This window comes from Falco punctatus (assembly GCF_963210335.1).
Source record: "Falco punctatus genome assembly, chromosome: 10".
Taxonomy (NCBI): domain Eukaryota; kingdom Metazoa; phylum Chordata; class Aves; order Falconiformes; family Falconidae; genus Falco; species Falco punctatus.
Window position 1 is genome coordinate 15592195 of NC_137590.1, and position 15666 is coordinate 15607860.

The following is a 15666-nucleotide window of genomic DNA, read 5'->3' on the forward strand; positions in this document are numbered from 1 at the left end:
TATATATGGATAAGTAGTAAGATAAGTTGTACTAGCTAAATTTGACTTGTACACTAAGGTCTAAAACATGATTAATTTGGCTTAGTATGATTTTATTTACTTTTACTAATTGCAAACATTGAGACACTATTTGCTTTGCAAAATTCTTATGTTACTGTGAAATCTAGAATACATCAAGGTAAGCATAAAAGATTAATGTCAAGATACTTCTGGTGAGAAAATAAAACTGTCCTGCGTTTCTGCAGATCCTTGAGTAAATCAGGCAAACCATGAAAGCAATACAAGGATATTATTTACTCCAAGAACCAAACAAAACAGCTATAAATAAACAAGATGACACCGCAAAATTCCTTAATACCCAAAGCATGACAAGCTGTGAGGATCTGGGAGGAAATGCAGAACGTTAGAAGATGCTGACTACTGAAGCGACAGCTTTCTACCAACTCGATTGCTCAGTACATACGTATGTTAGCCACTGTTACATCACTGGATTTCAAATAAAGACTGAACCCTGCACAACCAGACAAAAGGCTAAAGGAAGGATGCACAGAAGAACTATACCTCAAAGAAGCATTCAGAGTTTTAATTTTATCCTAGGATAAAATCTGGGTGTTTCACACCCGAATACATCTTAAGAGAAGGTATTTAAACACAAAAACAGTTTCTGAAAATGTTATAGGTATGCAATGCAAACACCTCTGCAAAGCTTCCTTTGTTCTTGGGTTCCACAAATATTGGCTTCACTTCTTCTATTCTTTTAGTAAAATCATGCTCCTGTAAAAAAAAAAACAACAAACAAACAATGAACAGATATAAATGGCCACGTTAAAGTAAGCACATACCTGAAGAGCCAACAAGAAAGGAAATGCTCAGGAATGGTCACCACAGACTCCCGCAACTGTCCACCCCTCTCTTGCTAAACGTAGGAAGAGATGGAAGCAGAAAAATGCACATCTAACACCACTAACAGTGATTCCTTGCAGCTAGTGCAGCTCAGACATTACACTGATGGAAGATCCATTTCTTTTCCTTCCAACTTGCAAGTTCCCAACAACCAACTCCCAGAGACCCCCTCCATAGCATGACACTTCTGTCCCAGCACTCACTTTTAAGGAGAAGCATTCAAAACATAACTATTCTATCAGGTCTCACCAGAGATGCTCAAGCCACAAGCATATAGCAGTTAAAGCTAGAGCTGCAACAGTTACAAATTAAAAATAAAAGAGAAATGCTCATAACGAGACTGTTTTCCTTAAGAGCTGAAATACAGACCAACTATAATTTGGAGGTTTAATAAAGAGGAGTCTGGTGAAATTAAATGAACTCTAAGATCAGACCAGATGAGATGATGTATTAACATTCCTTTGGGTTTAGTTTTTACCACACTGCATTTCAGTGCATTCTGATCATAATAAAGTAAGCCCGATGTGGGTTGTTACTTTCCAGGTTTTATAATTTACTTGTTAACAACAAATTTTTAATAAGCATGGTTAGATAGCATAACTACAAACCGACACATCTAACCAAACCACCTAATGAAGGCAGAGCAATTAACATACTCGCCAATATTCCAGGCTCTTATCCATGGCAGAGTATGATGGGAAGAACACCAACAGTCCGTGTGGTACAACTCGCACAAGGTTACCTACAACAAGATAGGCAAATGTATAGCTGAGGGCATTTTCCTTCTGGGATGGAGTACACAGCCTGCAGAGGAACAATACAGCATGGGTTCCTTCCAAATATTTTCTACTTTCTTGACATGTATGTTCATGTATTAGAAGTAATTTCATTTTTTTAAAGTAATTTCAGTAACCTTGCTGCCAAGGTCTAAACTCTAATACAGATGCCTAACTAGTGTTGAGATATTATGAGCTACACCAAACACTACAGACAAAAGAGATACCTCATCATCTGCTGTATTTCCCCCGTGACAGTATGATCTATTTTGAGATCATTTTCCCCACTCTGTCCACCGCAGTCTAAACATTCAAAGCAATGGATGAGGTACCTCAAGATTGCTTTTGAGAGTTTTCTAGTCAAATAGTATACACTTTACTGAAAAAACATTAATCTGGTATTCTGTGAAAGCACTTTCTTAACTTCACCTTTTAGGCTGCACTGAACACCTCTGAGCACGCTCCTCCACTTCCTTCAAACGGTTCTAGATTTAACAGGTTCCTTTCAATCATATCTCAGCCAAGCTACACAAATGCTCTTCTTTTATTCTGTCCTCACATGTTAAAATTTTGTAGTTGTTACATTTGTAAAACATTAACAAAACAATAAAAGCTGACTTAAGGCAGGCTTGGCACAGTGCCTTTAAAAATATCACAAGAAATTGCATTAACTTCTTATGATCCTTAGTTGCTCTGCAAATGATGCTTGGCTGCATCATCTCTGTGCATTGATTTTCTAGTTTGCATCGCTATCAGACCATATTTGGGTCAAAAACATGGTTCCTAAACACAAACACTCAACAATAAAAATGAACTACCTATATTAAACCAAGGACTCAAATTCATTTTTGTATGCAATTACAACAGCCAGTTGCCTGAGCAAACAGAAGCACACAAAACCAGACGGCATTTAGATATGCAATTCAATCTTTTACCTTTCTCTTACTACCTCTAGATTTCTAAAAACCCTGTGCAACAACCTATTTTTGAAATCCACACATTTCACTTACCAATTGTTTTCCCCAGAGAAGACAAATAATCCTCTGAAAACCTACAAAGAAGAAAAATCAAGTGACATCATTGTATCTCCTTTTCTGTTTTTCATGCATATGGACTTCGATATTCACCTAAAATAGCGTATCCACAGTCCCAATTGCTCTCCTTCCTATGGCAAGCACCCCTAACAAGGACACAAAATTAGTCATACCTTGGCTTCGTTTTAATTCTCTTTGTATTAAATACTCTTATTATTAGCACTGAAGATGATCTAAGCTTCAGTACTATCAAAATGTAACAAGCGGAAATGGGCAGCCATATAAGTTTTACAATTAATACTAACAATTTAAGGGTGAAAATTCTGCCAGAAAAGTCTGCAGGTGCTGCCAAGCCTGACTAACCTTACAACTATTTAAAATAATTCTTGATGAATTAGGTGTGGTGAGGCTGCAGGGGCAAAAAGGGTGAATTTGGTTACTATGGTTATTATTTACTGGTGGCATAAGCCAAGTAAATAATTTTTGCTTTGACTGAAAAAGTACTGCTCTCAATGAGCAGTACTTACGTTTCTTTCAGCTTCGACTGAAAAATCACCTGCTGCCTCCTGCCTTTATGTTTCTTTCTTTTAGTGCCCTTACTTTTGTGCACTGTTTTGCCAGGAAGCTTACATATGCAGGGGAAAACCTGAACAAATGTATTTATTTAAGACCTACAAATACCAGTATCACCCCACAGACACTGTCAAAACACAGCGAACCCTGTGAATTCCCTTCCTTAAAAACAAAAAAAAGTGTTTTAGGCCTTGCGGGGGGATCCCCAACCTTCCCTCTTCAAAAGCAGCATCTTCAACAAAATACACTGAAGCAGCACACTAAGCTTCTGAAAATGAAAAATACAGTCTGAGGGTTTTCCGGACTTCTTCTCTGTAAAAATCAGTTACAATTGCTGAGTCCCTTTCCAGTTCTGTCGAACATCTGACATTTTTCCCCTTTCCTCAGTAAAAGCTCTTTGAGATCTATTTTTTTAATTTTGCTGTGTTGCTGAAAAAGAGTAAGTCAGGCTGCAGCAGGCTACATTGCAGAATTCTCAGCCAGAGGTTTGGCTATAATGTTGAAATCAAAATAGACTTAAGAATGTGCCATTACATAAAAATGTGTGTACTACAAGAAGAAAGTTAAATGGAAGAATATTGATCCTCGTTTCAAAATCCTACAGAAGGATCACAACCCTATACACAGTACTAGCACCAAAGCGATGCCACTCTTTACTAACTTCAGAGAACTGGCAAGCACAGAAATTTCTGCCATGTGCACCAAAGCCTGAAATTGCCTTTTAAAAAAGTATATGGCAGAGATGCCAATGAGACTATCCCATTGCACAACGGAAGTCAACATACAATGAAATCAAGTTTTGGCCTTCTTTGCTGGCAGTATATTCTGCTGGCAGCAGAAGCACTGTATACTCTGAAGAGCAGAAAGTCACAGGCAAAATGATGAAAGGCCAAAGAAAAGCAAGTAAGATGATGATGAAGAGCTTTGGATGTATTTTCCTTCAGAAGGTAATGCAGACGTAAAAGAGAGGCTGGTCATGGTGACCGGTGACAAGCTTTAAAGGTAAAAATAGTTGTTGCAAAGGCCAGTCATGTTTCAAATCAATTAAGCTTTCAGCAAAGAAATTAGGATGGGGCTTCAAGTCAGGTAGGGTCGACTACTCTGTAAGGACAGGGAGGTGGTACCCGACTACGACATGAAGGCATGCAGGGCAGGGGTCTTGCCAGCCAGGGCCCAGATCCACACTACCAGAGCAAGGCAAGCAGGGAAGCCTCAGATGCAGTAGCCAGGCTCAATCACAAGTCCAGATCATCAGGCAAAGTCACAGTGATGGGGAAGGTCCAAGATCAAGCCAGGAATGCAAGTCAGTAAACCAGGAGCACATCCAGTGACAGTAGAGAGTGTCATAGCCCAGGGATGGTGAGGCAGGTCCATAGTGACCAGGAAGTCAATCAGTAGGTCAAGGTCAGATCAACAGGGTCCGTGGCCAGGTGTGGTTATGATGGAGCTGGAGACATAGTCCTATAGCTTGGGCAGTGATTGAAGACCTATGCCTGACCTTAAGTGGAGCTCTGGGTGATGGCTGTGGGTGGAGGTCCCAGCTGAGGCTGGTCAGGGCCGTTAAGAACAATTAATGCACTTAGTGCCCTGACATTTGATCCCTTCCAGCCCTCCAGTTCTAAATTTTCAACAGCAGTAGTTAAAGGAGTGTTGTTATTCAGCACAGTGTTTATCCAAGAACTACACTTATTTCACTAGCACCCTCCTGTAAGCAGAACCCAAAACTTCAAAGCAGAATTCCACATGGAAGTTCATTACCTTCTTTCATAGGTAGAAGTAAGTACAGCTCCATCAGGTCCCTTAGGAATGATCCCAACCCAGAGCTGCTGTTCATTAATAACATGAGGATTCTCCAAGGAAACAGGAAAAGGGCTGAAGAAACACAAAAGGAAGATCCCAGTCATACTCATTCCTTACTGGTTATCAGTCCAGAACACCCAAAAATCCTGAGATAAAACCTAAACCCCACAACAGTAGATTGGGCGTTTTCAGTAATGGTACTGTTCACCCATCTAGGTACTTACATCTGCATTTCCATTGTAAATGATGAGAGTGGGGAGAGAGTCCCACTAGTAAGGATAATTGTCCTGACTCCCTGTCGAACAAGCTCATGCATGCTGTAGCCAGGACTGAAACACCAATAGCTTAAGGTCTTTCCTGTATCAAACAAAGAGAAAACGATAAGCAACAAGTCTGTATGTAGAAAAATGAGAATATGACTGGCATATAGCACATTGCACCTCAACTTCTGAAAACAAAATGGCCAGCATCTGAAGCTAAAATTACAGATGCGTGGCCTGTTCTGCTTTTGTCCTTCCCAGATTTAATTACTATGCCCATTCAAAATACAGTTTAAAAGGTTGTTGCTTCTTCACACCTTGAGTAGGTTATACTTTTAATCAAAAGATGGTCTAGGAAAGACAGCACTAGGTCTTTCTGTCAATCAAAAGTTGGTTCTAGACAAGACAGAGCACCAGGTCTTTTTGTCAGCAAGTAACAGGCAGCTTGAGCAGATAAAACTGCAGTGTCCTCCATCCACTGACTCATTTTCTGCTGTCAAGGACAACTGGAATGGGAAGCATCACAGAAGAACTGCAGAATACTAGGATGAAGGACAAAAGTTACTAACACAAAACACCTCCACCCCTGCTCTTGCCTGAAAAGAGAAGAAACCCTTCTCCATCAGGAATTTCCAACGGGTATAAACCTTTCACCTAAAATTTCCCCTTCCCACAGTCAACTGCCAAACCTTGCAACTTCTGCTCAGATCTTTTGTGGGATGTGGATATACAACAGGCATGGCAATCTGGCATACTATAAATTATCAGCAGAAAGGATATAAATAAAAATGGATATATCACACAAGTAATTTCATTCATCGCTCAGCTTATAGTTGTACCATTGCTGGTCTTGCTGAAAACTTAGCATCAGCTTTTCAGAGACAACCAAAGGAACAAGGGTACAAAAAAAATCATCTATGTCAAGAACAAGAGCAGCCAAATAGAACATTACTTTTTGTTTCTGTTTTGCATGATTAGTTTCAGTAAAAAACAAAGACTGAGCATCCACATATCATGTGAGTCTTTTAAACCTACACACTTCATTCAAAGACTCTTTCCAAAAAGGAGCTGACAGTTTCAGGAAATCCCCAGAAACATGTGCCCAGTGACTCACTCACTGCTTAGACTTACAAAAGCACATTTATTTTAAGCTAAAGTTTTCTCCTTCCATCTCATTTGGGCAAAACCATCCAGATCATGTCCAGATTCTAGAAGAATCACATTCCAAAATTTAGCAAATTCTGTATCTCTAAGCCACACTAAAAATTGGTGCAAGTTACAGTTAGGACAGGCCAGTAAGCATCTACAGACAAGAGCAAAGTCACTTATGTCAGAAGCCTAAGAAATTCCAGCATAGAAGCAAACTGTGCTAATATGGGATGGCCTTGAAGAGAACACCACCAACCCACGCACATTTGCCTCGCCAATGCTCAGTTTGAGATATACTCCTCTGTAACCCTGCAGGATGACTGCCAGGCACCAATTACCCAATTCTTGGAGAAGCTGGAATTGTAGTGCATTTGTAGCATGGTGTTCTGCCATTATTTCTTTAAACTTAACAATATTTAATCCATTTTAAATGTCCCATTCACCAGCAGACACCACTGGATGTTACACAAAGTAGATCTCTGCAGCAGCTTTTTCCAATTCTGGTAACAAGGACAGCTAATCCATGGAGAAGGGGGTTGCTAATAGTTTACAATGTGGTGATTTCAAGCAAATCAAGAGCAAGAACATTTCATCTGAACATAGAACTGCAACAGTTCAATATTGCATTCGAAAATGGCATCTGTGCACAGAACAGATAGCTAGGGCGGCAATCTCATCTGCTATCCCAAGCTATGCCACGTCTCCTCACCAATTACAGTCTGTAGAGAATTACACTTCAGTGAATAATCTTCACAAAATCTTTTGAAAACAGCTAATCTTACAAGGTTTGCATTATTTCTATACGGTCTGCTATACCACTACAGGAAACAGGAGACTTGCTCAGTCTCGTCTGGCCTTTGCTAGGTTTGCACATAGCACAAGTCCGAACACATTGCTAGTCTTTTGCAGGAGTACTTTGCAGATCCTGTTTTTATTTGAAAAGCAAATATATCAGTATGTGTCACAAAATAATTCTGTGACTGCTTTGTATCATTTTAATGTATAAATCCTCCACATTTTGCAACAGATGTAAAGTGTTTCTATTAGCCTTTCCTGCACACATATTTAACAAAATCTACTTGGAATTATTCCTTTAACTTCAAATTCCAATTGAGCAATACCTCAGGAAAACAATTATTTGCAGATTACCATAAGAACATGCTTCTGTTCAGAAACAGAACTTACTTTGTGGAAACATTTAAGGGGATATCATGTACAAAACCACTAAATTTGTGGTAACTCATTTTCTGAAAAAATGTTACTTTTGTCCTTAAGAAAAGGGATTCTCTGAAACAAATACTTACATTCCCAAGAGCATCTAACTGAATAATTAAGTAGATTGTTAATACCTTGCCTCATAATTGAGAACTTTGGAGAGTACACTGTTAAGGCAGCTTAGGTAAAGAGATCTGCATCTGCCTTCTCTAATCAGAAAATGTTTTGTTTTCCACTTAAATGTATTTATTAAAAAATAAATAAAAATATCAGGAAGGACAGGTGTTGAAGTCCAAAGCAGCCAAACTCAGTACTGCTTTATAGGAGCCTTAGGACAAGCCTTTGATCCAAAAGCCAAGTTTTTCTTCCAAATATGTTCTTTTGAAGCATGCTTATATTGAGGTAGTTCCAGATATCAAGTTTTGCACAGCATAAGGAACAAAATAGGTGGGAGGAGAGAGACAGGAGACTGAGAAACCTCAGTTGAACAAGAAGGACTTAAAAGCATAGCTGAGGCCGAAACTCCCAAGAAGTGACAACATGCCTGGAAGAACTTTGGAAGTTGCTCAAAAAAGGTCCTATCTCAGAGAAGGTAACAGTGCCCTGAGGCTGTTACCTGGCATAGCATTTTCTGGCCTCGAATTCACATTGTCAAGCACTACTTCTCTGGCACTTCACATGAACCTACTGCAGAGCTTCGGAATGAGCCAACCAATTGTAACTCCTCCGCTATAAATGAGTAATTTCAACAGATCAAGAATTTTCATGGAATTGACTCTTACAATACTTCTGGCACACATTTTTACTATCATATCTATACATCAATCTCCTTCTTGTAAAGGATAGTTACAGCCTTAGCAACACTAATTTTGTGTTTAACACAACAATTATACAGAGAAATATAGCTGATATGAGGATAACAGAACATTTCATAAACCTCAGCATCGATCCTGAAGGAGGGCTTCCCATTCTTAGGCTGAAGATTTTCTCTACACCAATACAAGCAACCATTCCATAATGGAGATTATTTTATTTCACTGGAATAATTGCACTAGAAGAAATCCAGTAGTGCAGAAAGCAGCACTGGTACAAGAATGTTTTATATTGAGATTGCTTATGATACCTTCCCCTTGGAAGAAACTATAAAAGTGAAAAGCACCATCTCAACTCACTGTATCCACAATGGAGCTGCACTTGGAAACATAAAACTGCAAAAACACCCTCAAACAATCCTAGAACTCTTCAAACTTATAAGTCCCAAAGCCTTAGAAATCTCCCTGTTCTAGAGAAAGGGACCTCTGCAGCAATACTAATGCTCCATGTCTCTTCATCTTACAAATGACCAAAAACCTCTACTAACTGAGTGCAGGGGAAGCAAAGGGGGGTAAAAGAAAAAAAAGTCTTTCCTAATCCCACATCTACCGATTGTTTTAACTTGGACCATGGCCACAGTAACAAGGCATACTAATCACAAACTTAAGACTTCCCAGCACCATGAGGAGCACCACTATGCCATTTGGGTTTAAAAAACTTTTTGCATATAGATAGATCTGGAGCGTGCCCTCATTGAGTTACTCTGTTCAGCCCTTCACTCCTCAGAGTCATTTTTAACATTTAAGACAACATAGGTGGTGTTTCACTCAAAATCCTACAATGACATTCCAAAATTTGCCAGAGGACTCCCTGTTCACAAGTGGGAAGTAAGGCAGATTGCTGCTTCTTTCTGATTCGAACAAGAGAAAACAACTGAAGATATCTCAAAGTAGTTTTCAGTCCAGCTTTTGCATAAGCCTCCCCAAGACAGAGTCCTGTACCTTGTTTTTTTGGCAGTGATGAATTCCAGAGATCCGTTCTTTGTTTCTTTTTCTTATTATCGTTATCTAGATGAATATGTACCTGAAGGAAAACAACAGAAACTGTTCTGGAGATGGCTACAGAAATGAACTTGCACTTCATCACTCAAAAAAGCTAGCCCATATTAAGGGTATTTAATGTAGTTCTTTACTAAGTAACACTTTTATAGTGTTACTAAGGTCATATTATTTCACGTTTGTCTTCCCTACTTTGTTTCCAGTCTTCCCTAACGTATTTAACAAGGAGCAAAAGTAGATCACCATTTAACCAGTCATTTTGAGTCAGATTATCAGAGCAGCTTTCCATGGGCTGCCCTGAGCAGAGACAAAGAATCCAATTATTTGGGTATTGCCCACCAGAATAAAACATGCAGAGAAGAAAAAAAAAAATAATATTACCATATTAGAAAGATCTGATATTATCTTTGTTGCCAAATGATGCAAGTCTTAAACTTAATATGAAAGCCACCTTTTAGCTAAAAGATAAAAAAAATCTTCCTAAATTTCATTATAGCATTACAGCCTAGAAGTCCCAAAATCTAAATAAATTATAAGGACTTTATGGGGGAGGTGGAGGGAAGGTTCAGTGGCTCTACTGTACTTGCTTGGGACCAGGTTATTGGAAGAACACATCAGTTCTTGCATAACATGCAGTATCAAATTTTTCAGTGATTCACACTTGCTGCACCTTCCAAATTTAATTACTGTGTAGCTCCCCTTTTTCCTTGGAACCTAAACTAACTACAGTTCCTTTAGTGGTGTTGTGTTTTGTTTTGGAAGAATTTACATATCCTCCCTATAATCAACATCTTCATCTGCTATACTGCCCACATCCTCCCAAGTCTTGGATACACTAAGCACAGACATTAAATGCCAGCAAGGAAAAATGTAGAGCACAAAGTATCCCATACCTTATAATGTTTAGATATTGACTGACGTGGCACGAAATCTGTTGTGCCTTCCCGAGGATCAGTGCTGAATACTGTCTGGAAAAGTGGATATAAACAAAAGGAAAGATTTAACAACTGTTAACAGCAAAACCCCTAATGTATCTTTGCACTGAGAAGTATCTCCACAAAAGCTGCTGCAGTGATAACCTTAAATATATTTCCTTGCTCCTGTTATTAAATAAAGACAGAGAATCTTGAATAAATATTGTTTTTACAGGCAATTCCTGCTAACCACATGGCTTTCTCATTGTTCCAAAAAATGCAAGGCAGTATCTAAATATAAAGCCAGTATCTAAACTGTACAAACGACAGTATTATTATTCACGCTGTTCATTACTTCGGGTTGTGATTAAACAAACACACTACACAGTTGTGATTCGGATCTCGTGAGCAAGTGTAAAAACTTTCTGAATTCCCTCAGTATAAAGTTTCAGCCATGATACCCTATACTAATAATGCTCTGCTTAGAGAAAAAAAAAGAAAAATCAACTTGTAATCATATCTAGTTGTCCATATATTAAATTAAAAGCTTCTATCAACTCTTCTGTACAGAGTTATGCATCTTCCCCTTTCCTGTATGTGGTATCTTATGACTAAGGGTGATGCTCTTTTGCACATATGGCATTCCAGTGCAACTTCAGTGAAAACAGCTGGGGTTCTCAAATATTTATTAACTTCTGTTAATTTTTCCAAACAAGATTTCTTTAGACATTTAAAAGGAATTATCCAAGCACATAAAAATATCAGCTAGTTACAACAAGAAAGATGTTCTCCAGTAGTTAAAAAAAACCTAAAATTATGATTCCTGGAAATATTAACTTCTGGAAAACAGCCAAAGATAGGGTGTACAAAAGACATTTTAGTAAGTGTTCTAAAAGGAAGCAAAAACAAGCTGTTAGAAATTAAGTCTTGAAGACAAGGCTCTGTAATAAGCAAGCAACGCATTTAACGAACGAAGACTCTGTGACCTAGTCCTACTTAAAAATATCTCAAGACAACAAAGACTATTTGAAGTAACTGCCCAGATGCATACCCTCAGCAGCAAAGGGATTTTAGCTTTCAGCAAAAGACTGCTCTTCCAAATCAAGTCACCTGTCATCCATCCACAGGCTAAAAGAGCACACACAGACAATTATTCCCAGTCCTGCAGCACACACTTGCCTGTGGACTCTGTCACTGGGATCAGGAGACCTGGCTTCTACTTGTGAATCTTCTCGCCTCTCAGGTTTAGAACCCTGGGAAACTAATTTAAGTTAAGCACCCCTCACCTTCCCCATGGAAGAACAGTGATACCTTCCAGTACAAATCATTTTAGCATCAGTGTACACAAATTGCTACTACTGTATCAGAACATACATACAGGTTTTGTTGAACCACTGCTATAAAAATAAAATTTTGTGTATGCCACTGCAAATATTCCCTCACAAACATCCATGCATTTGATGAGTTCAGTATTGCAAACCTATGAGGACCGTTCAAAATACAGCTAGATAACTTGTCTATCATGCAGGTCTGCAAAGTTTGAATACATTTCTTCATGTCTAGTTTTACACAGGTTGTTATTCTGTGGTGTTCTTTTGGACATACAAGCTGCTCTCCACCGGCATAATAGGTGAAACATGACTTCATACGCTACTACTAGACAGAGTAAGCACAGAAAGTCTTAAATAAAAAATAAAAATTAAAAAAAATCACCTATAGGAATCCCTGCGTTAACTTGAGCTGACTATTCTCCAACAAGTATCTAATAATGGGTTTTTAGGAAAAGTCCAAATTATAAAGATTATCCTTTTCTATTAAATTCCAATTCTAGAAGACGAGGATACACAATTAAGCTAAGATAGCAAGTAAATCCTTAGGTGAAAAGCAGCAATACTGAACAATTCACACTTCCTCTTTGTCAGATTTTCCAGCAAGCAGCAGGAAGACAACCTGAATGTTGTCAGGAGATTTTGGTACATACAACAAAATAGACCTGAGCAGTGTCATTCAAAACAAATGACTAAAATCCAAGACTCAGGACAGGTTTTTTAGAGAACATGGCTAAATTGAAATCTAGGTGATTTAATCCCTCCTATTTTACTTAAAAGGGACACTAAACCGTATAAACACTAATAATCTTGGGTAAAGGGAAACGTAAGTGGGAATGTTATAAATCCTTCAGCAAAAAGGGAAAACTGAAGTACGTAGTCAGTACCAGACCCAGACAGAAAAGATTTTAACAACAAATATTCTAACAATTGATCTGGAAATACACAACAAAATTATGGAGGGGGCTAATAAAATAGTTAATTTGCTGCTGCCAAATGCAGAGCTGGACCCAGAAATCATTCACTTTCCAGAATAAATAAATTGCTGTGTTCTCCCTCATTTCTGCTCTTGCATAGTTTTTACCCTCCTCCTGCCTGTGTTTCCATTGTTTTCTCATGTCTTTTGACACTTCTGTCCTTCCAATAAACACAGATTACACTTGTAAGCAGCGTATTTTCCAGAAGAAAGATCATCTGTCATCAATGATTTCTGAACAAGTCTAGCACCTGATCTATCATGCAGGCTAACAGCGAGTAGAACAAAACCAGAGAACTACAAAGAGACTAAACACTGCCAGCCACGACAGACTTAAATGTCATAAAATTTCTTGCATCAGTAGCTCAACTATAGTTTTTAATTAAAACCAAAATAATTAAACCAAGACAGAAAAACAATGATTAACACATTACAATGTCATGATTATTACCACCCACCTACTAAAGATGGATGGGAAAGATCTTTTTTATCAAAAAAATCCACAAGCATTTGGGACATGAAAGTCTTGTTTCACTGTCAGGAAAAGGTCTTATTCAACCTGACAGCCAGTAACTCAGGCCAAGATGATGGTCTGAAATCACCAAATTCTGGGAATAGTTAACTTAATCCTAAGCATCTGCAGATTTTCCAATAGCTAAGATGTTTGAACTTTAAGCTGTCCAAACATTACCCTCTTTTTGAGTATCACTCAAGAATATTAGAACTTCGGTCAACTTCAGAAGGAAGCTAGAAACAGAATTTCAGGCCACTGGCCCCCTGTACCTTCTAATTTTATGGGGCCTGGGTTTTTCATAATTGATATTTTGCAAGCTTACAACAGGGAGAGGACTAAGCACTATATGGATACCCACAAGTGCCACTTTCAGTTCCTGTGGCACTAAAAACTTGTTTTACAGATCCCTTATTTTAATGATTAAATGACAAAAATACACATAAATTATCTTTTGTTTGCCTCTTCTCTTTAGCCTGCCCTGTTTCATGAGAAGGTCTCACATTCTCAAACACTGCTGTTAGAAAGTAAATAGCTCAATAACCCAGCTCCACCTGGTGGAGGCTAAAACCAGACAAATTTACATCGAGCATCTCCACAAAAGGAGATCAGAACCATAGAACAACAACCTGGGTAAAAACTGAAGTAGAGCATCCCGCTAGGCAGCAGCTTTCTCCTCAAAACCCCACAGACTTCCATCACTGCACAGACATACATACAATCAAGAATAAAATGGACCCAATGTCTTTCCTAATTTTTTTAACCGGCTCTTCTATCCTTCAGATGTATATAGAAGCAGCATTAGTTATTTACCTGGATAATATCCGAGAGCTTATGCAATCCAGATATATTGACAAATATCCCAGTACCTAGACATAACAACGCATGATTACTTTTACAACACAAACATACATCCATTTGTACAGATCTATGTCTTACCCGAACAGCACAACATACTGAATACAATGACTTGAAAATATTATCTAAAACAAATTATTTCAAGTTTTTCAACATAATTCAAGATGCAGAGAGAAACATGAAACTGGCATTCCAAAGGAAGTTTCACATCTCTGACACACTGGGAAGCTGTCATCTGAGACAGCTACATAAACTTCTTGAGGCTCCTCTACATTAAAAACTGGAAAGGAGATAATTGAAACCAAGATAAGCATGCTTAAACTGTTTGGTTACTTTTTCAAATGCTCACACGACTACTATTAGTCTCACGAAGAAAAGACCAGAAAACTGACTACGCAGTTATGCAGAGAAACAAAGCTAACCTTTGCTATAGATATAGCCTTTTATAAATCACCTCCAAGCTTCTAGTATGCTTAAAACAGTGACTACAGAGCAGCTAAAAGACTATATGGCATACACTGATGATAAGAATTTGACCATGGAAATGAAACAGATGGACCTGTTAAGGCAGAGAGCAAATAGCCTAAAAGGAGAAAGATGCTGGGAAGAGAAAAAATAACAGGAAGGATAGATGTGTTCTCAAAGGATACACCTGCAGAACTGACAGTCTATATTCTTAGTCTCCACAGACTGGGCTTGCTTTCATCAATTCTTTTACTGGAGAGCCCGCTAGTGAGAACTAAATAATTTTCTTAACACATGTAGAAGTTGGAGATTTTTCTTTGCAGAAGGGCAAATTAAGAACGAGATGCTGATAGACAGTAGAACAGAAGCTTGCTAAAACAAGGAAAAAACCCACCACATTGCGTGATTCCAAGCACTCCTGTTTCATAATTCCATGACCCTAGAAGAGCTCAAGACACTACAAGTGGCATCAGCAAAATGTCAACAAGCTCCACCTTGCAATCCTTCCAGTTTTGGAGAAAAAGTGTTGAGTGCAAAAATCTCTGTGTACGCACACATATGTACACACATATGTTGGTACACACCCAGGTTTTGACACAAAGTAGTTCTTAAAACCAGTTCTGTTGCATGAACAGACATAAAACATTTCCCAGCAGCTTGCAGCAAGTCTTAATGGAAAGACACAGGCATTTGAGGTCAGATTTTAGCTTTTAAAAGCTTCTTAAAAGCTTTGTAACCTAAACAAAGCAGTCTTTCTCTCCCCTCTGCTCCCCAAACAATGCAAACTTCCCATTACTTACACTACAGAGAAAAGTCTGAGTGAAACAACTAACAGATTTACACTTACGGCCTGAAAGAAACTGTAAAATCTGCTCGAGTGACTCCAAGAGCAAGGATTTGGTCTGCAATGTTATTTGGGCCTCAGCAAACAGATCAAAGATGTAGCTGCAATTTACAAAGGAAAAGCACAAAGGGGTAAACACCGTAAATACTCATATGGACACTATTAGTGTTATTCTTTTATAACAACAAT

At 38.4% G+C, this 15666-nt stretch overlaps 1 protein-coding gene across 9 annotated transcripts in view; it reads right to left on the reverse strand.

Moving 5' to 3' along the window:
* The window catches only part of RTEL1 (regulator of telomere elongation helicase 1), a 54429-nt gene that overhangs the window by 25084 nt on the left and 13679 nt on the right, over positions 1-15666 (reverse strand). For all 9 annotated transcript variants that reach the window (XR_013930936.1, XR_013930937.1, XM_080405703.1 and 6 more), the window contains exons 12-20: positions 15481-15578; positions 14124-14179; positions 10475-10549; positions 9525-9606; positions 5311-5443; positions 5045-5158; positions 2690-2730; positions 1560-1645; positions 697-774 (exon numbers count right to left, since the gene is read on the reverse strand). Coding sequence is in view for 7 of the 9 variants with exons in the window: in XM_080405703.1 (XP_080261829.1) it covers positions 697-774; positions 1560-1645; positions 2690-2730; positions 5045-5158; positions 5311-5443; positions 9525-9606; positions 10475-10549; positions 14124-14179; positions 15481-15578 (763 nt within the window). In the remaining 2 variants the exon portion in view is untranslated. The remainder of the gene's footprint in view (positions 1-696; positions 775-1559; positions 1646-2689; positions 2731-5044; positions 5159-5310; positions 5444-9524; positions 9607-10474; positions 10550-14123; positions 14180-15480; positions 15579-15666) is intronic.